A 23016-nucleotide genomic window follows, 5' to 3' on the forward strand; every position below is an offset into this window, starting at 1 on the left:
ATTTGCATTACAATATAATTAATTTACATTACAATATATAATTGATTTTCTTTACAAAATAATTGATTTTCTTTACAAAATAATTGATTTGCATTACAATATAATTGATTAATTTTGTGTATTACGATATAATTGATTAATTTTTGCATTACAATAGTTTGTGCGGGTTTGTAATTCAAGAATTGATGAGATTTGCATTATATTAATTGATGATGATTTGCATTACAGAAAACTACAAAAACTTAATAATGAAATAAATCCTCTCAAAGATTGCCCACTTAGCATAAATTTGTGTGGTTATTTTTGTGATAAATATGTTTGTGTAATTCTATTTTAGGGATCTAAGACAACAGAACATGAAACAGTAGACATCCTTCCATGTGTCCACCTGACATCAGCTAGATTAGAATATCAAGTGACAAGCTCCATGTATCCACGGAAACTGGTACAACTAATAAGCAAGATGGCAGCACCATCTAGTAATCTTTTACATCACTGTCACGCACACACACAGATAAAGGTATGTATCTAGGGGTGCAGTCAAAAGTTTTGTGTATGTGATGTCATATTAAGAGAGAAGGTACACCATACTGGTAGTATTGTTTATAAAAATACTTGTATAAACTATATATCAATATAGAGTCAGGCTTAAAAGACCCCTTACTGGTGGTATTGTTTATAAACATACTTGTGTAAAATAGTATATCAATGGAATCATTATTTCTTGAGTTTATATTTATTATTATAAGTGTAATTTTAACGTTTACATAAGAATGTTCTACCTTATTTTATTTCATAATCTAGGGTATAAAGTTAATAGATTTAATTGCTTTTATTCATTTCTCTTTTATTTCAGTTATTTGATTTCTCTGCTGGTCTTGTAACCAAGGATACAAAGGGAGATAAATCACATGTTGTGACAGTTATTCCCCCTTGTAGTGGAGCTCTATATACTAGGAAACTTCAACTTACAATGTACTGGTAAGAAATAAAACTGGTCCCCTGTTGTTTGTGTAAACAGTATATTATAATCATCTGTATTATGTTTAACAATTGTAGCTGCATACTTTCATGGACATTGTACTTTGGCAAAAGTTCCTTATGTTGTATGTTTTTTGTTATTTGGAAAATTGGATGTTGACGGCCAATTTTCGATTACTGCAAATTCAGAAATTATTGCAATGTTTTTATTTTTGCGAAAAATGCGACAGCATTATACTAGCAATAATTAAGGGAAAAGTTTCATTTATGTGGATATTTGATTTTGTGGTTTTGCCAAAGTCTGAATCAATGCCAATTGAATATAAAAAAGAAGATGTGGTATGATTGCCAATGAGACAACTATCCACAAAAGACCAAAATGACACAAACATAAACAATTTTAGGTCACCGTATGGCCTTCAACAATGAGCAAAGCCCATACCGCATATAGTCAGCTATAAAAGGAAGTTTGTTTTTCAATGAGCATTTAATTATATATAATATATTATATATAACAAAATCCACGTCAATTGGTATCCAACAAATAATAATGAAACCACAGTATATGATGATTTTGAGAATTTTTTTATAAGTATAATGGGGTATAATTAATGCAAACTGAAGTATTATTTATTCTTATTTAAATTTTATTTATTTAGGACAAATAGCCACCTTCCGAAAGTAGAAAAGATGTATGAGCTCCCAGAAATCTCAATTAATTTAAACAAAGCTAATCTCCTATTGATACTTGAGATCTACCAATCATGGACACAGAATACACCAAGGCCAACAGATATCAACACAAACAGTCTAATGGAGGATGTGTTCACTATAGGTAAATAATAACTGATGTAGCTAAACAAAATTACCAGGCATCTCACAAACTACAAAAAAATTTGTACACATTTTCCCTACGATATTACTTTTAAGGCCTCTCAAAGAAGTTGTCAGTGCCATATAGTTTTGCCTTTGTCAGAAATTCTGAAATTCCGTCTTATCGACTTTCTGTAATTGCGTCATTCCGCAACAAACCATTATATGGAGTTTTTTTCTAAACGCCTTCAGATATTGGGCTGATTTTTGGTATGTGAGTTAACCATGATAAGTTACAGATCAAGTATAAGTTTCGTTCCACTACACTTTTTTTGCTGAAATTACGGCCTTGGATTTTGAAAAACTGTTGAAAATTACAGTTATACAGACTTTTTTTCTAAATGCCTTCAAATATTGTTCTGATTTTTGGTATGTGGGTTAAACATGATGAGTAATAGGTCAAGCCTATGTTTCATTCCGCTACGCTTATTTTCACTGAAATTACGGGCTTTGGACTTTGATAAATTATTGAAAATCACAGTTATACGGATTTTTTCTCTATTCCCCTCCAGATTTTGAGCTGATTTTTGATATGTGAGACTACCGTCATGTTTGTGTCCATATGTGTTTATATTGAAGTTGCAAATTTTTCAATTTTTTGGGACGAGGCCATTTGAGTCGCTTTGACACATCTAGTTCTAATTGTGCAATGCCAAATTAGAGTTTTGACCCCAATAATGGCCCAATTTCACAGTTCACTGAATATAGAAATGATATTATGAGTGTACTATTGACACAATCTTGTTTATTGTTATTTTTGCCAAAGCAAACTAAATGTAACTATACTTTCAACATCTATGTTATTTGGACACTTGTGGCTAGTTGTGTCTTTGGCACTCATACCACATCATAACCAGATCTGTAGTGAATGGTTATATCTGACTTTTTATCTATTATATAATGTGTACATTCTTTTTCTTTTATGACCTTTGACCTCTGTTGTAGATGACAACCAAGCTGTGTTACCGTTACTTGAGGTGAATGTTAATGGTTTTGAGATGAAGCAGTGTGTCACATCACTAGTAACAGCTTATACAGGGACCCTCTCATCGGTTCAAGTTATTTTGTATGGTAAATACATTACATTTGGAGTTTAGTATGGCAATCATTATCACTGAACTAGTATATATTTGTTTAGGGGCCAGCTGAAGGACGCCTCCAGGTGTGGGAATTTCTCGCTGCATTGAGGACTTGTTGGTGACCTTCTGCTGTTGTCTTCTCTCTGGTCAGGTTGTTGTCTCTTTGACACATTCCCCATTTTCTTTCTCAATTTTATGTATACTTATTATTTAATGCACTAGTATGTTTATGGAAGCCTAAACAATTTTCATCAAAATTTTAGCATCAAGTTATTAGCAATATGATTATCAGCTATAATCTATAATTACAAGGTATATTTAGAATCTTATTCTTCCCTAACTTCATTATTTCATTATATGTAAAAAGCCAAACGTTTTTTTTATGATACAGTAGTCATAAAGGATTACAAACTTTTAAATATCCAGGAATGTTACAAGTGTGTATTATTCTGATTCTAAAGATGGTAATAAATAGGCAATTTTTTATTACAGATATACAGGCTGGTTCTATAATCCCTGTTGTTTGCTGTCCTGCCAATACAAACAAGCTTACATCTACAGAGTACTTTAGGAACCCCTCTCCTCTGACTGAAGATAAGAATGACTTCCTAACATTCACCATACAGTTACCCCATGAAAAGACAGTATCTGATGGTTTGTATTGAATATTTGGCAAAGATATAATATACATTTTATTAACATGTTAGACCAAAGTGCATTTTGTATGAAGCACGGAATCGCTTCATTTTAAAAAATGTGTGGGTGTTCATCACTTTTACAACCCTATAGAATTACTGAAGAAGCATTAAATTCTTTGAATTTGCATTGTCTGTAATAACACAATTTTTGATGTTTTTATTGTTGTAAAACTGTTACAGAGTAGTATTTGCAAACATTTTAAGTTCTATGTCAATTCAAATTTTTCTAAAGAAAATACATTTATATATTGATCCCAGCATAATGGATGTTGAATTTTCAAAATTAATATGAAAATGACTAGGAATTATCTCCCTTTGACTGACAATAAATTTATTAACAAAATAATAATTTTCTTAATATATTTTCATCTTAATGACCAAAAAAATCCACCTGAAAATCTGATAAATAAGTGGTTTATGATGTTATGATAAGGATTAATTAATCTTCATGCTTATTCCCTAGATGATTTCGAAAACATTCTCTAATTCTAAATAGTTACAAATTTTGAAAAATCCTTAATTATAGAGAAAATGTAAAATAAAGTTTACAGAACTAAGGGTATGTGTATTATTGACCTATTTATAAATGACATCTACTACATGTAAGGCCAGTAAAAACCATATCCAGATTAAGTTAATAATTGATTGTTATTTTTTTCAAGCATCTCCAGGTTAAGTTAATAATTGATTGTTATTTTTTTCAACCATATCCAGATTAAGTTAATAATTGATTGTTATTTTTTCCAGTGCCCCAGATTAAGTTAATAATTGATTGTTATTTTTTCCAGTGCCCCAGATTAAGTTAATAATTGATTGTTATTTTTTCCAGTGCCAAGCTTACTCTTACTAAATACAGTAAAAACCATATCCAGATTAAGTTAATAATTGATTGCTTTTTTTTCCAGTGCCAAGCTTACTGTTACTAAATACAGTAAAAACCATATCCAGATTAAGTTAATAATTGATTGTTATTTTTTCCAGTGCCAAGCTTACTTTTACTAAATACAGTAATAAGCATCTCCAGATTAAGTTAATAATTGATTGTTATTTTTTCCAGTGCCAAGCTTACTTTTACTAAATACAGTAATAAGCATCTCCAGATTAAGTTAATAATTGATTGTTATTTTTTCCAGTGCCAAGCTTACTTTTACTAAATACAGTAATAAGCATCTCTAGATTAAGTTATTAACCAATTGTTATATTTTCCAGTGCCAAGCTTACTCTTACTAAATACAGTAATAAGCATCTCTAGATTAAGTTATTAACCAATTGTTATTTTTTTCCAGTGCCAAGCTTACTGTTACTAAATACAGTAAAAACCATATCCAGATTAAGTTAATAATTGATTGTTATTTTTTTCCAGTGCCAAGCTTACTGTTACTAAATACAGTAATAAGCATCTCCAGATTAAGTTAATAATTGATTGTTATTTTTTTCCAGTGCCAAGCTTACTGTTACTAAATACAGTAATAAGCATCTCCAGATTAAGTTATTAACCAATTGTTATTTTTTTCCAGTGCCAAGCTTACTGTTACTAAATACAGTAATAAGCATCTCCAGATTAAGTTAATAATTGATTGTTATTTTTTTCCAGTGCCAAGCTTACTGTTACTAAATACAGTAATAAGCATCTCCAGATTAAGTTATTAACCAATTGTTATTTTTTTCCAGTGCCAAGCTTACTGTTACTAAATACAGTAATAAGCATCTCCAGATTAAGTTATTAACCAATTGTTATTTTTTTCCAGTGCCAAGCTTACTGTTACTAAATACAGTAATAAGCATCTCCAGATTAAGTTAATAATTGATTGTTATTTTTTTCCAGTGCCAAGCTTACTGTTACTAAATACAGTAATAAGCATCTCCAGATTAAGTTAATAATTGATTGTTATTTTTTTCCAGTGCCAAGCTTACTCTTACTAAATACAGTAATAAGCATCTCTAGATTAAGTTATTAACCAATTGTTATTTTTTTCCAGTGCCAAGCTTACTGTTACTAAATACAGTAAAAACCATATCCAGATTAAGTTAATAATTGATTGTTATTTTTTTCCAGTGCCAAGCTTACTGTTACTAAATACAGTAATAAGCATCTCCAGATTAAGTTAATAATTGATTGTTATTTTTTTCCAGTGCCAAGCTTACTGTTACTAAATACAGTAAAAACCATATCCAGATTAAGTTAATAATTGATTGTTATTTTTTCCAGTGCCAAGCTTACTTTTACTAAATACAGTAATAAGCATCTCCAGATTAAGTTAATAATTGATTGTTATTTTTTCCAGTGCCAAGCTTACTGTTACTAAATACAGTAATAAGCATCTCCAGATTAAGTTAATAATTGAATGTTATATTTTCCAGTGCCAAGCTTACTCTTACTAAATACAGTAATAAGCATCTCTAGATTAAGTTATTAACCAATTGTTATATTTTCCAGTGCCAAGCTTACTGTTACTAAATACAGAGGGTGTTATATGTGCTATAGATCCATCTTTGTCAGACTGGTTTGAGTATAGACCAAAGAAGAAAGAAACATCAACAGAGCACAAGAAAGAACCTGTACAAGTTGATCAAGCTATTGCCCAGGCAGCTTTTCCATTGCAACATATGTCTCAAGGTAAGTTTAAAAGATATTTTTATACCACCGCTGTTAAAAAGTGGGGGTATTATAAGTTACACAGTGTGCAATTGTCCTAATACGAGAATTTATCGGGTAAAAAAAAATCATATCGGGTGAGATATTTTCTGTATTAGGACAATGGAACACTGTCTAACGAATTTATCCGGATTTTGTTATAGTACATATTATTATATTTAAATTCAATATTAAGACAATATCAACCTAATAGTATTAGTTACTAGCACACTATGCAACAAATTTATCTTACGGACTATCTTTATTTGATGAATTCAGACTAGAGTTGTGTCATTTGCTATCATAACACATTTTCTTATTTCTATATTAAAGTGTTCAATTTAAGAACCTTCTTCAATGGGTCTGCACTAAAAAAAATAATGCAAACAATTACTCTTTATTATCAACAACCTTGATATAACAATATTAAACATAACTTTCAATACTTTTGAATAATCAAACACTGACAAAGTCGTAAATACACTACCAACCGTGTATTGAATTAAGCCCCCTCCCTACTAGCCTAAAATTGAATATACACGGTCTCTAAGGGAACACTTTTAACCAATCATATTTTTAGAAATATATAGGAGGTAAGATAAATTTTAGATATTTAATCTTAAAACTGTGAAAAATTAAAAATATTAGGACTTTAAAGCAACTCAATTTTTTAAATTTTTCATTAGGTTCGTTGTAGAAGGGAGACAATTCCAATTGACTTAATAAATAAGGAAGATAATTCCAATTGTACTGAAATTTTTACAACAATATCAGCCAATCAAATTGCGAGAAATTACTCTTAATCAGGATAAACTGTTTTACCTCTATCTGTCCATCCATCAGTCCTTCTGTCCCATGAATATTTTCTTCACATTTTCTGAACTACAGTACAAGGATTTCTAAAATTTTGTTTCAGGGTGTATATAAGTTAGCTATACCATGTGATCTGTTTTCAAATTCATCACTCAACAACTTCTTGTTTACCAAAATATTTCATCAGGGATATCATCAATGAGCAGTAGCTCACAGTTTTACTTGTTTCAAAATATGTCACAGGGTAGGTCTTAAAGATATGCCATTTCAGCATATTAGCTCATAACAACATACATTTCAAAATGTTAGTCTTATGTAAATATAAAATTGATTCCCCATAGTCTGTGATGATCCAGTGATTTATTTATTCTTCAGCTTCCAGTACTGGATCCGTAGCATTAGATACAACATCCTTCACCAAGACTAAAACACATTCCAGAAACAGATCTACATCTCAGAAACCCACCAATAAGAAATCAGATACAAAGGTCAAAGATCAGTGGGGTGAAAAATTGGCAGCCATGTTTCCTTTACTGAGAATGCTTCAAGTACATGTAAGGTTTTATAAATGAAACAAAATAAAAAAGCAACAAATGTTAACAAGGAATTGATAGTCTGTTATTCAAGGATCTATGTTAATATTTGATGAACATTTGTTTTTATATCTGATTGATATTAAAAGCATGATTTAGTTCTAAAATCTATTTCTTTGTGCCTCTGAACAACCTAGTCAGTATTTGTCTTTACCAATAAAAACATTCTGATATTTTTATGATCATTTCTGTTTTTATATTTTTATACATAGTTTTCTATCTTATACACTTTTATGAAACAAGTGCTACATTTATACTCCAATCAACACTTAACCTGACAGACACTAGTTAATCAATATTTCCGATAGAGGTTAAAAGTTGTGCTATATTTATCCACCAATCCTCACTTTACCTAACAGACCCTTGTTATTCTATATTTCAGATAGAGGTTAAAAGTTGTGCTATATTTATCCACCAATCACCTTTACATCTGACAGAACCCAGTGTAGACATTTCTCAGAATCTGATGTCAGCCATTACATCTAATATGTTACCTCCCACTTTAGTGGTCTGTCTACCACAGATTCACATTACTAGTTCTGGTATGAAATCCACTTCCTGTATACAGGAGATACCTGTTAATTCTATGGAGGGATCATTAGTGGGTAAGTCTATCTACCTCCAACTTTAGTGGTCTGTCTACCACAGATTCACATCACTAGTTCTGGTATGAAGTCCACTTCCTGTATACAGGAGATACCGGTTAACTCTATGGAAGGATCTTTAGTTGGTATGGTTATCTTGGACATTCTAATGCAATTATTTTGTAACAATTGTTCTGATTGGATGACAGCAAGCGTAAAATTCTCTATCTCCTTGTCTGTAACTAGGGAAGCCGACATTTTGAATTTCGGAATGTATTGACATGCTATTTCTACAATAATAAACAAAAACACTCACTTGTTGTGCCTAAAAATCTCCTTTTTATCAAATTTTATTACATTTTGAAGCGGCACAGAAGCCATAAAACGCCCGGTGTTTATGTTTGACGCCGGAAGCATAACTATGACGTCACCTAGTGTAGGGACCAAAGAAGATAACATTTTTTCGCGGAATTTTCTTTAATGAAGGTTTTACACTGAAATAATGATTGAAATTTAATAATGAACTTGTTTTGCATTAGAATAGAGATAACTGTATTGTATTTGAAGCTTTGCGGACGTCCATCGGTAGTTTTACTGTCGCAAATACCCGTTTACCTGTCTCCGCTCCGCGTCGCCAGGTAAACTAAATTTGCGACAGTAAAACTACCGATGGACGTCCTTAAAGCTTCAAATACAATACAGTTATCTCTTAATTAAAAGCCAGCTTTTTTCTCAAATCAAGAGTGTATGTTATATGCCAGGGCAGAGGGAATCATACACAGAAACAAGAACACAAATATTCATGCTTTATTGGAACAAACAACATTATTTTGAAGATGCATTATTTCATTATTACATAGGCTTAACTGTTGTTGAAAAAAAGATTAATATTTACACATAAGAAAATCTAAAACAAAAGGAAATACAATTTCTTGTATACTGTATATTCATTATTATTCAATTATCGTTGATTTCGTGGGTAAAAATGTTTCAATATGCAAATAAGTAAAATATTTCAATAGAATTGAGAATAGAATGCGGCAAAGAGACAAGAACCGAACCAAAGAGGAGAAAACAATTGAAAGGCCAATAGCAGGGCTAAAAAATAGCACTTATCTGCTTGTCAGGTTACAGAGGAAAAAAAGGTCAGACATGTAAAAGCCATATCAAGGTTGTCTGATGGGACAGTAAAATAGTTCTGTAGAAAATAAATTAAATCCATCTTTAAACTTAAAATTAAACTTTGATGATCATAAAAACCAGAAAAAGAAGGTAAAACCAATAATTGTATTTTTGTACATTATATTATTCTACAGGAGAGAAGTTGCCATGGAGAATGGTGTTGAATCATTTTTGTGTCCACACGATACTCTCTAAACAGACTGTAGACACGATACTCTCTAAACTGACTGTGGTACCAATCATCAAGCCTACGACTGTCAGCTGTACGATCGGTGTCACCACAAAGTATAACCCTCCCACGTCAGATAATATATCATCTCTAGGACTGTGTCTACATACTGATATGCATGCTGTTGTCATGGCAATATCTAAATCTCAAGTAAGTCACTACATTTTAAAGGCTGTCACACTTTTGACCTTGAACTTTTCATATAAGTTTATTGTTAACACCTTCCTTCCCTATTTTTGTGTACATACATGAACTTACAAACTAAACAAACCCTTTGAATAGTTTCAGAACATTCTAATGTTTCTGTAATTTAAATATAGCAATTTGATGTTTGATATTTTCCAGATAGTTTTATGTAGCAGTTTGTTAAACCAACTGACAGGACTATTTGGTATGGTTATGTCCCTAATCAAATCACTACACAAATCAGACCACACCGTTACACCTTCAACAGACCAACCAGACTTATCAGAAATAGCCCTCCCAGAACCGACACCCCTAGGTCAGTCACGAGACTACACAGGGATGACAGAAACAGAGACGTCAGATGTCACATCAAGAGAACCAACACCTAACCTTGACCTTGAAAAGTCACCAGACAAAGTCAAACTGTCACTATGGTTACAATGGACACTTCCAAAGCTGGAGTTGAGATTTTATAGTGAGGCTATCACTAAAGAAAGTAAGTACATGTATTTTTTCAGACCATAAAGTTCAATTCTTCCTGCAATGGATTTCAAAATGTTCGAAAAGTTAAAAGAAAAAAAATAAATATGCTAATTGAAAAAGATAAGTTGAAAAAAGACAGACAGGACCAAGGAAGAGGCAAAATATCCTGTCCACAAAATACTACTCAGTGGCAGATTCAGAGGGGGGCGTAGAGGGCGTATGCCCCCCCTTTACGCTGACTTTTTTTTGTTTTTTGGAAAATTATTAATCAGACTAGACTTTGTGAACTTTGCCATTTCCCGAGTATTTAATTTTTATACGACAATTCTTTACTTATCAATATATTTTTCGCTGGTATTTACTGATTGTCAAAGTCATGTGATTTGCTATGGTGGAGTTAACCAGTGCAAAAAACGGCACACGGTCATTTTGAAATTCAAATTACAGTAATACACATTGCTTAGGCTGAGGATGTCATGACAATCAGGAAACCTTCAAAGCGACATAGGATCGAGCAAGAACGTATTGACTTCTATTTCACTATTCTACCAAACAGAAAGTAATATTAAATACTCTATAGACTATTAAACTTTCATGAAAAAAAAGTTCCACAAAATTATTTACCTACGAAAACATGTTTAACCCTAAATGCCCCAGCTTATTTTATAAATAAAAAAGTTGAATAATGATCCCCAGTCACCCCGCCGCATTTTTGCGCCTGTTCCAAGTCAGGAGTCTCTGGCCTCTGTTACTCTTGTATTATTTTATTTTTAGTTTCTTGTGTACAATTTGGAAATTAGCATGGCGTTCATTATCACTGAACTAGTATATATTTGTTTAGGGGCCACGGAAGGACGCCTCCGGGTGCGGGAATTTCTCGCTACATTAAAGACCTGTTCGTGACCTTCTGCTGTTGTTTTTTCTATGGTCGGGTTGTTGTCTCTTTGACACATTCCCAATTTCCATTCTCAATTTTAGTATAAGCTCTAGAAAAATTTCAAGTCTCAGGTACGAAACCATTTGATTTGAGGAGGAATTCTGAGATATTTGAGAGAGAATAAAATGACTCTGATTCTTGCCTAAAACAAAAATTCTGGCCGTATCTGGATTGAACACAATAGTCTTATCCACTTTTTTGCTATTAAAAACGAAAATCTCCAACAACATTATTAAGCATGAAATGAACATGATCAATAAAAACGGACGTAGTTTTTTTGTGGCCGGGTTTTGCATGTCTTACTGGAATGTCTGTTTCACCGGACTGATATATATTGCATACTTTTTCAAGACCAGACTGTAACCTGCCTACTGGGTGTGACCTTTATGTCTCCATTTGTGGACCGTCATTCTAACTTCGTTGTCATTTCAGACACTTTCGTTATCTTTTGTGGATTTGGAACCCCTCACTTCGGTTCTCTATGTTATGTTGGGTGAAACATATCAATCAAACATTTGGATAAAAACTGCTTTTTTGTCTTTTTTAACTCGTATCGGTCGTATTGTAAATTGAGTCGAATTTCCATGTCTATTTTTACTGACAAGTCCTACATCAAATATATCAGTACATTGCTTTGGATTAATACTATCATTTTATGATAGACAATTAATAGGGAGAATGCAGCATAAAAAATGTCCAATCCTTATACACTTAACAGCAACTATAAAATATACATGCCCCAAGCACTTATTTTATGTTTTTTAGCCCAAAAAGGGGCCCAAAAATTTTTCGCCTCGCTCCGGTCGGCGAAATTAAAAATCTTCGCGCCCCCCCCCTTTCCAGGATCTGCTACTGTAGAAACTTTGAGAAAAACAGCCTATCAAAAAGTCATGACAGAAGGTTTTTATTTCTACAATTTAATTGAATAATTGTATTTATTTAAATGACCAAGTAAAAATTTAATGTAGTACCAATGGAAATGGGAGAATATAAAAAATATATAAAATAAATAAAAATGTTTCTAGAAAAAAATTCATCACGGGCATAAGAGGCTTGAAATTGGGAGATTTTTTTTTACTTCTATTGACGCATATCTTAACTGAAAAAGGGACCAAAACAGCCACATTGTTGAAATTTATTATAGACTGAAGGACTTGTTGTTATCAACTGAATAACAGTAAGAAAGTATTCTTTATTAAAACGAAGTAACTTCAGTGGTAGCTATATATATAAATTTCGATTGTGTATAATATTTTATTGGATGCATGTCTTAACAGAGCAGAGAGATTAAAAGACAGCGTTGGTTTAGTGGTTACTGCATCGGACTACTAACACAAAGGTTCCTGGTTCAATTCCTGTTCGGGATGAAAATTTCTGGAACTCAATTTTCAGCTCTCCCTTGACACCATTTGCGAGTATGGTCTCAAGAAAATGATGATAGTCAGTTGGAAGGGGACGATTAATGGCTGACCAGTGTTAAGAGAGAGCCATATCTCTTGCAAGTAAAAGACACCCTTGTAGATTTCAAAAAGAGAAGGATGATGCCGCTACAAGGCTGCATTCCCACCCGCAAAGTGGAAAGGGTTTAATATAAGTTGCAAAACTTGTTTCCCAATCCACTATAAATAAATATGTTTAAACTAAACTAAAAATGGTTTCTCCTATAGATAATAGTTTAGAATATTCATTATATTGTAGGTAGTAGAGTGACCTTAACCTTAGATGACCTGACCTTGTCATTAGATGTAGAACAAGTATATACCAAGGCCAAGGTTAAATGTGGGTCATGCAATTCTCATATCTATCATAAAAGTAATACAAGGTAAAGTTCAAAGGTCAAATTGTAAACTGTCATACACAGTTCTCGTAAACAATATTGAAAATGGTTAAATTCTAATTATAATGTCAATGCAAACACTTGAATTCTTTAAAATTGAGAAAGGAAATGGTGAATATGTCAAAGCGACAACCACCCGACCATAGAGCAGATAACAGACGAAGGCAACCAATGGGTCTTCAATGTAGCGAGAATTCCCGCACCCGTAGGTGTCCTTCAGCTGGCCCCTAAAAATATGCATAATAGTACAGTGATAATGGACGTCATACTAAACTCTTAATTATACACAAGAAACTAAAATTTAAAATCATACAAGACTAACAAAGGCCGGAGGCTCCTGACTTTGTATGTATAACAGCTTTAAGCTGGAAATGTAACACCAAATTTAAATTCAAGTAATGTTAAATTTCTATATCTTATTTTTAAAATTATAATATTCCTCTTTTGAATAGAGTTCTGAATGTCTAAAATGAAATTATCATACAACAGGATCAGAGGGGATTATGATATAGTTTAGAATAACTCCTTTCTCTAGTTCAGCCATATTTCAATATACTGTGCATTCATTATTATTCGTTGGATTCCAATTTTTGTGAATTTCGTGGGTACAGGAGAACCACAAATTTAAGTGTTCAAAGAATAACCAAAGTTCCATATAAAGAAAAACCATGAAATCTAATATCCACAAAAATGGAAGTATTCCTAAATCCACGAAAATTGTTACCCACGAAATATCAATAAATCCACAAATTTGATTTATTAAGAACATGTCATAGCTCTAAACCTTACTTTAACAAGTATCAAAACCCCACTCATAATGAAGTTCATTTATTAATGATTTTTGTCTCTTTAACAGTAACCAATGGCTTGACGGTTCTTACCTAGGAATACTGATGACCTGCCAGAAGGAAATACCACATGACATTCACATAATCTCTAACAAAATGTGGTCAGCTGACCAACATACTCTTTCTAACTTCCCTTCTAGAGAAACCACAACAAGGGATGTAACTCATAGCTTTCTCAATTTCACTTTCACAAGAGCACTGTGTAAAAATGTGGCCAAGAAAATGAGGAAGTTGAACGATGACTTAGCGGACATGGGAAGTATAGGGGATGGTTCTGAGCCACATGACCTGTATTTCCATAAGTATATATGTGAAGTGTGTTTAACTATTGAACCATTTGATTTGATATTCCAAGCACCTGCTGTGAACACAATTCTGGATTGTTTTAATGTATCACAAGGGAAATCATCTAAATCTAAAGGAAAGAAATCAGAATATGTGTTAAAGTCTAATACACCAAAGCAGTCATTACCGATTCTGACAGCTGGTAACTTACCGTTAATCTACATCAACATGTCAAGTGTGAGACTGCTCATACCAAAGGTACAAAGTTCTAATAAACAAGAGGCTGACAGCAGTCTATCAGGGCCTGACTTACTAGACCAGGATATTGTGATGGCATGTTTCCAGTCCCTGTCTGTCGTACCTCAGGCTGATAACCCATTGCCCAGGCATCCAACAGATAAGGAGCTATATCATAGAGCCCTACACGCTAACCTGACACATCAACCTGGGTCAGCCATAGAGAATAGACAATATCAGATAGATGTTAAAGGCATCTCCATGAGTACAGGTAGGTAATATATCATAGAGCCCTCCACGCTAACCTGACACATCAACCAGGGTCAGCCATACAGAATAGACAATATCAGATAGATGTTAAAGGCATCTCCATGAGTACAGGTAGGTAATATGTCATAGAGCCCTACACGCTAACCTGACACATCAACCTGGGTCAGCCATAGAGAATAGACAATATCAGATAGATGTTAAAGGCATCTCCATGAGTACAGGTAGGTAATATATCATAGAGCCCTCCACGCTAACCTGACACATCAACCAGGGTCAGCCATACAGAATAGACAATATCAGATAGATGTTAAAGGCATCTCCATGAGTACAGGTAGGTAATATATCATAGAGCCCTTCAAGCTAACCTGACACATCAACCTGGGTCAGCCATAGAGAATAGACAATATCAGATAGATGTTAAAGGCATCTCCATGAGTACAGGTAGGTAATATATCATAGAGCCCTACACTCTAACTTGACACTTCAACCTGGGTCAGCCATAGAGAATAGACAATATCAGATAGATGTTAAAGGCATCTCCATGAGTACAGGTAGGTAATATATCATAGAGCTCTACACGCTAACCTGACACATCAACCTGGGTCAGCCATAGAGATTAGACAATATCAGATAGCTGTTAAAGGCATCTCCATGAGTACAGGTAGTTAATATATCATAGAGCCCTTCACACTAACCTGACACATCAACCTGGGTTAGCCATAGAGAAAAGACAATATCAGATAGATGTCAAAGGCATCTCCATGAGTACAGGTAGGTAATATATCATAGAGCCCTTCACACTAACCTGACACATCAACCTGGGTCAGCCATAGAGAAAAGACAATATCAGATAGATGTTAAAAGGCATCTCCATGAGTACAGGTAGGTAATAGATCATAGAGCCCTTCACGCTAACCTGAAACATCAACCAGGGTCAGCCATAGAGAATAGACAATATCAGATAGATGTTAAAGGCATCTCCAGGAGTACAGGTAGGTAATATGTCATAGAGCCCTTCAAGCTAACCTGAAACATCAACCAGGGTCAGCCATAGAGAATAGACAATATCAGATAGATGTTAAAGGCATCTCCATGAGTACAGGTAGGTAATATATCATAGAGCCCTCCACGCTAACCTTACACATCAACCTGGGTCAACCATAGAGAATAGACAATATCAGATAGATGTTAAAGGCATCTCCATGAGTACAGGTAGGTAATATATCATAGAGCCCTTCACACTAACCTGACACATCAACCTGGGTCAGCCATAGAGAATAGACAATATCAGATAGATGTTAAAGGCATCTCCATGAGTACAGGTAGGTAATATATCATAGAGCCCTTCACACTAACCTGACACATTAACCTGGGTCAGCCATAGAGAATAGACAATATTAGATAGATGTTAAAGGCATCTCCATGAGTACAGGTAGGTAATATATCATAGAGCCCTTCACGCTAACCTGAAACATCAACCAGGGTCAGCCATAGAGAATAGACAATATCAGATAGATGTTAAAGTCATCTCCATGAGTACAGGTAGGTAATATATCATAGAGCCCTACACGCTAACCTGACACATCAACCAGGGTCAGCCATAGAGAATAGACAATATCAGATAGATGTTAAAGGCATCTCCATGAGTACAGGTAGGTAATATATCATAGAGCCCTTCACGCTAACCTGACACATCAACCTGGGTCAGCCATAGAGAATAGACAATATCAGATAGATGTTAAAGGTATCTCCATGAGTACAGGTAGGTAATATATCCTAGAGCCCTTCATGCTAACCTAACACATCAACCTAGGTCAGCCATAGAGAATAGACAATATCAGATACCGTACAGCGGGTTATTTTCGCGGGGTGTAAATTTTCGCTTATTTTCGCGGATAGAACAAAATCGCCAAAATAAATTCCGCCAATTTAAAAGTGTACATGCAAAGGTAATGTTAAAAATGTTGAATCCGCCAAAATAATAACCGCCAAAATTTTTCGTATACCTTATTCAATGAAAATCGCGAAATTTTACACCCGCGAAAATAACCCGCTATACGGTAGATGTTAAAGGCATCTCCATGAGTACAGGTAGGTAATATATCATAGAGCCCTACACGCTAACCTGACCCATCAACCAGGGTCAGCCATAGAGAACAGACAATATCAGATAGATGTTAAAGGCATCTCCATGATTACAGGTAGGTAATATATCATAGAGCCCTTCATGCTAACCTAACACATCAACCAGGGTCAGCCATAGAGAATAGACAATATCAGATAGATGTTAAAGGCATCTCCATGAGTACAGGTAGGTTATATATCCTAGAGCCCTTCATGCTAACCTAACACATCAACCTAGGTCAGCCATAGAGAATAGACAATATCAGATAGATGTTAAAGGCATCTCCATGAGTACAGGTAGGTAATATATCATAGAGCCCTACACGCTAACCTGACCCATCAACCAGGGTCAGCCATAGAGAACAGACAATATCAGATAGATGTTAAAGGCATCTCCATGATTACAGGTAGGTAATATATCATAGAGCCCTTCATGTTAACCTGACACATCAACCTGGGTCAGCCATAGAGAATAGACAATATCAAATAGATGTTAAAGGCATCTCCATGAGAACAGGTAGGTAATATATCATAGAGCCCTACACGCTAACCTGACACATCAACCTGGGTCAGCCATAGAGAATAGACAATATCAGATAGATGTTAAAGGCATCTCCATGAGTACAGGTAGGTAATATATCATAGAGCCCTACACGCTAACCTGACACATCAACCAGGGTCAGCCATAGAGAATAGACAATATCAGATAGATGTTAAAGGCATCTCCATGAGTACAGGTAGGTAATATATCATAGAGCCCTTCACGCTAACCTGACACATCAACCTGGGTCAGCCATAGAGAATAGACAATATCAGATAGATGTTAAAGGCATCTCCATGATTACAGGTAGTTATCATGAAGCCTTATTAATGCAATAGTCTTGATGATGATTTAAATCATAAACAGATTCAGATTGGAGAAACAAATGAGAATTAATAAAGATAAACAGCTTATCTTATACAAGCACAACAATTAACAAACGTTCCATTATGTTCTTAATTTTTATTTTAATAAGTCATCATCAAGAATGTTTTTGAGCCAAAAATTAGAAAATTAAAGTGAAGATTTAGCAAAACAAATTGTTGATTACCAGCAAAAACAGATAAAAAGTAACTTAAACCTTTGTAGTATCCAGCCAACAGATTTGTTGTGAACTGAAAAAAGAATGAAAAGTAAAAAATCTTTTCCTGAATTAAAATATTCAAGGGATGATATAAATTCAAACTAATTTAAAGAAAAGTTATACATGAAAACTGTTTATTGAACAGGAAGTTGGGAGGATTTTGTGGACAGAGTGAAGCATGATGGGAGATTAGTTAACCAGGCTGCTGTACAGATACCTGCTTTAGAATGGAATACTGCAGACAAACATTTCAGGTCAATAATAATTCTCACTTATTTCTTATGAGTACAATGGGTAGACATGTTTTGATTTTTTGTGTCATTATGAGTACAATGGGTAGACATGTTTTGATTTTTTGTGTCATTATGAGTACAATGGGTAGACATGTTTGGAGTTTTTGTGTCATTATAAGTACAATGGGTAGACATGTTTGGAGTTTTTGTGTCCTTAGAAGTACAATGGGTAGACATGTTTGGAGTTTTTGTGTCCTTATAAGTACAATGGGTAGACATGTTTGGAGTTTTTGTGTCCTTATAAGTACAATGGGTAGACATGTTTGGAGTTTTTGTGTCCTTATAAGTACAATGGGTAGACATGTTTGGAGTTTTTGTGTCATTATAAGTACAATGGGTAGACATGTTTGGAGTTTTTGTGTCATTATAAGTACAATGGGAAGACATGTTTGGAGTTTTTGTGTCATTATAAGTACAATGGGTAGACATGTTTGGAGTTTTTGTGTCATTATAAGTACAATGGGAAGACATGTTTGGAGTTTTTGTGTCATTATAAGTACAATGGGTAGACATGTTTGGAGTTTTTGTGTCATTATAAGTACAATGGGTAGACATGTTTGGAGTTTTTGTGTCATTATAAGTACAATGGGTAGACATGTTTGGAGTTTTTGTGTCCTTATAAGTACAATGGGTAGACATGTTTGGAGTTTTTGTGTCATTATAAGTACAATGGGTAGACATGTTTGGAGTTTTTGTGTCATTATAAGTACAATGGGTAGACATGTTTGGAGTTTTTGTGTCATTATAAGTACAATGGGTAGACATGTTTTGAGTTTTTGTGTCCTTAGGTTGCTGTCTCATTGTATTATGTATCTTATTTATTGATTAGATGCCAACCCTAAAATATTCTACATAGAAAATAAATATCAATATGTATATTTTCTGAAATTATTACAAATACAATCTTGAAATTCAATTATAATGCCAGTAATGATCAGAATATAAATACTCATCCAAATCATTCAAGGGAATAACAGCCTTTATTTGTGAAATATAAAAGGACATACATTACATTCACAGAAATACTTAAAAATATCATTAGTCTTATTTGAATAGAACCAATCACTAAACGTATTTTATTTGTGTTTCTGTTTTGGCCATTGCATATTATTGTGTCTTACTGTTTATGGAGTGTATGATGTTACTGAATGAAATGTTCTATGTAGTACAGCAACCTTATTAAACCAGGAACCTCTTGTATGTAAGATCTCAGTGTTTTCCATTATCTAGAGAAATGTTTGTAATGGCAGATTTTTTAGTTTTAATGTTCAATTATGCATAACATTCTAAGGACAAATTAGATAAAACTTGTTCTATTGTGTCCACATCTGTCTGTTGTTGGAGATAATAGTTTGCTCTTTAGATGGCGTTTATTCAGTTTGCTCTTTAGATGGCGTTTATTCAGTTTGCTCTTTAGATGGCGTTTATTCAGTTTGCTCTTTAGATGGTGTTTATTCAGTTTGCTCTTTAGATGGCGTTTATTCAGTTTGCTCTTTAGATGGCGTTTATTCAGTTTGCTCTTTAGATGGCGTTTATTCAGTTTGCTCTTTAGATGGCGTTTATTCAGTTTGCTCTTTAGATGGCGTTTATTCAGTTTGCTCTTTAGATGGCGTTTATTCAGTTTGCTCTTTAGATGGCGTTTATTCAGTTTGCTCTTTAGATGGCGTTTATTCAGTTTGCTCTTTAGATGGCGTTTATTCAGTTTGCTCTTTAGATGGCGTTTATTCAGTTTGCTCTTTAGATGGCGTTTATTCAGTTTGCTCTTTAGATGGCGTTTATTCAGTTTGCTCTTTAGATGGCGTTTATTCAGTTTGCTCTTTAGATGGCGTTTATTCAGTTTGCTCTTTAGATGGCGTTTATTCAGTTTGCTCTTTAGATGGCGTTTATTCAGTTTGCTCTTTAGATGGCGTTTATTCAGTTTGCTCTTTAGATGGCGTTTATTCAGTTTGCTCTTTAGATGGCGTTTATTCAGTTTGCTCTTTAGATGGCGTTTATTCAGTTTGCTCTTTAGATGGCGTTTATTCAGTTTGCTCTTTAGATGGCGTTTATTCAGTTTGCTCTTTAGATGGCGTTTATTCAGTTTGCTCTTTAGATGGCGTTTATTCAGTTTGCTCTTTAGATGGCGTTTATTCAGTTTGCTCTTTAGATGGCGTTTATTCAGTTTGCTCTTTAAATGGTTTTTATTCAGTTTGCTCTTTAGATGGCGTTTATTCAGTTTGCTCTTTAGATGGTGTTTATTCAGTTTGCTCTTCAGATGGTGTTTATTCAGTTTGCTCTTTAGATGGTGTTTATTCAGTTTGCTCTTTAGATGGTGTTTATTCAGATTTCTGTCTTTATTTGATTATATTAGACATATCTTTTCAATGATATCTTTGATTGTTTACTGAAAGACTACAATGATTTAGATTTTGTAAAAAATTTACATTTTATTGAACTATATGAAGATTTGCAATGAAAGAAAGCAAGAGTTATCTCCCCTACAACACAACCTGAATTTTAATACAATAATTTTGATATTTGCAGGAAACCTAAGGAGGATATAGAGTTACTGCCCTTGGTAACTGGTGTTGATGTTAAGATTGTAGCAGCTCCTGCCATTGTATACCAGCCACCAGGGGTCACTGACTGCAGTATTTCTAAAGTATGTATACTATCATTGGCACTGATGCTAAAATAGTAGTATTACCAGCCAATATTTACCAAACTCAAAATATATAGAGTTGTGGCCCTTATTTACAGTTAACAGAATAATTAAGAAATAATTCATGGGGGCTTGAATATATTGTTATTTTACCACGGGTTGGCCCTTTATGACAAATATTTTACCCTGAGCGATAGCGAGGGGTAAAATATCGGCATAAAGGGACAACCCGTGGTAAAATCTAGATATATTCAAGCCCCCATGAATTATTTCGATTCTAATAGGACAAATACGGCAATTGTTTTGGATAGAAGCGCTCTAGGTGGAGGCCATTATTTGCCGTTCTCACAAATTAATTCACTTTTAGATTGGCGTAAAAGAACGGAGCAAACAGAAAAAGTGACATGCTCAAACTATTCACAAAACTTATTTAGATAGATTTGGATGAATTTAAATGATAATTAACTTATATGTCTTCTGTGTATAAAAAAATGGGCGTATACCACATTTTAGCATCGTTTGTTGACGTTTCCTTGTTGTGATGATTTTCGTTATCAGAAGCGTGTATTTTCCCGTAAAATGCTAAAATTATAACGTCATCATTCTATGACGTCGGGTCCTTCATTCATAAAAAAACATATGATGTGGGAGTACGATCGGAACAGCCAATGCAATATATTCATATTTTACCACGGGTGTGTACTCAAAGCGTTTAAAGGATGTCATGTTAGAATAATTGGTTTATTATAGGTCAAAATACAAAAACAAGTTCAAATTTAAATTTAAATTCAGAGGTACATGTTAAACATATTTGATTGTCATAAATGAGGACAATTTGATTAAGCACATTTTATATCCCTTCTCCCATATTTACATAAGGTACACATTAATATTGTGACATTATTCATAAAGACAAATGAATAGACAGAGAAGACATTTCAGATTTATACTTTTTAAAATAAGATTGAGAATGGAAATGGGGAATGTGTCAAAGAGACAACAACCCAACCATAGAAAAAAACAACAGCAGAAGGTCACCAACAGGTCTTCAATGTAGCGAGAAATTCCCGCACCCGGAGGCGTCAATACTTGTTTATGCCAAAACTTTTTCAAAGCTATACATAAATAGAAAATGATATTGAAGGAGAATAAATTAAATCACATTTAAAAGTGTTAAATTCAACTCCTATTACTGAAAGAAGGAGAAACAAATATTTATCTATTTTATATGTTTTATATTTTTTTGGAAAAAGAGGGAGGAGTCATTTTTTTACTCTTACTTGACACCATTCGTATTTCAGATTTTAGTTTGTGGACATGCTTTAGAAATGAACTTCACCAATGACCTTGACATTTATGTCAGTACAAACCAGGTCAAGTTATTGTCAGAGATAACTATACAAACAATGGCTAAACTCAGAGAAACAAGGGAAGATGATCTCATAGAAGAGACTGTCGACAGAGTGGATTTATCAGGAAGTGGATCAGAAATCCTAGTGGCGGACAGTGGAATAGAAAGTGATGTATCCACTATAACGGCTAGGAAGGTCAAGGACAGAAATCCTGATGTCGTCTTGACACCTCAGGATTTAGATATGAGGTCAAAGGTCATCACACCATTAGATATTCTTTTGACAGCCAGTAGAATATCAGTGATAACATACACACATAAACACAACAAAGACCAGAGACATAAAGTAAAACTAGCCGAGACTCCAGATCTAACGAGGACACCTTCAGGGAAGCACACGTTTATAAAACTGGATGTGCCTGACCCTGAGGATACGACACAGCTGTCTCTTGATCCATTCCTATATGTTTATATATCACAACCACATACAGTGTTATCATGTCATCAAGGTCAACAGAAGTTTGAAATGTCCTGTTATGATGTTCTTGTCAAGGGGTCGTCTTTACGGTCAGCTCATCTAGGTAAGAAATGGTCAAAATCATCACTTATATTATTGATTAACATCAAATTCTGACAACATTTTCAGGATAAAAATATCTTAAATAATTGAAATGTTGTCAAAAGTTAGTTAATCAGTAAATTATATTTGTAGTCAAAACATTTTGTATGATAT

The 23016-nt window shown here is 33.8% G+C and overlaps 1 protein-coding gene across 1 annotated transcript in view; it reads left to right on the forward strand.

The window, feature by feature from the left end:
• LOC134702083 (intermembrane lipid transfer protein VPS13B-like) overlaps positions 1-23016 on the forward strand; it is a 100685-nt gene that overhangs the window by 19452 nt on the left and 58217 nt on the right. The window contains exons 8-24 of the mRNA XM_063563173.1: positions 338-520; positions 857-981; positions 1641-1816; positions 2800-2925; positions 3426-3587; positions 6069-6248; positions 7455-7633; positions 8055-8277; positions 9573-9817; positions 10013-10349; positions 12972-13095; positions 13967-14751; positions 15735-15742; positions 17506-17611; positions 18144-18252; positions 20815-20932; positions 22234-22864. Of these exons, the coding sequence (XP_063419243.1) occupies positions 338-520; positions 857-981; positions 1641-1816; positions 2800-2925; positions 3426-3587; positions 6069-6248; positions 7455-7633; positions 8055-8277; positions 9573-9817; positions 10013-10349; positions 12972-13095; positions 13967-14751; positions 15735-15742; positions 17506-17611; positions 18144-18252; positions 20815-20932; positions 22234-22864 (3817 nt within the window). The remainder of the gene's footprint in view (positions 1-337; positions 521-856; positions 982-1640; positions 1817-2799; positions 2926-3425; positions 3588-6068; positions 6249-7454; positions 7634-8054; positions 8278-9572; positions 9818-10012; positions 10350-12971; positions 13096-13966; positions 14752-15734; positions 15743-17505; positions 17612-18143; positions 18253-20814; positions 20933-22233; positions 22865-23016) is intronic.

The sequence above is a fragment of the Mytilus trossulus genome, unplaced genomic scaffold, assembly GCF_036588685.1.
Source record: "Mytilus trossulus isolate FHL-02 unplaced genomic scaffold, PNRI_Mtr1.1.1.hap1 h1tg000396l__unscaffolded, whole genome shotgun sequence".
Taxonomy (NCBI): Eukaryota; Metazoa; Mollusca; class Bivalvia; order Mytilida; family Mytilidae; genus Mytilus; species Mytilus trossulus.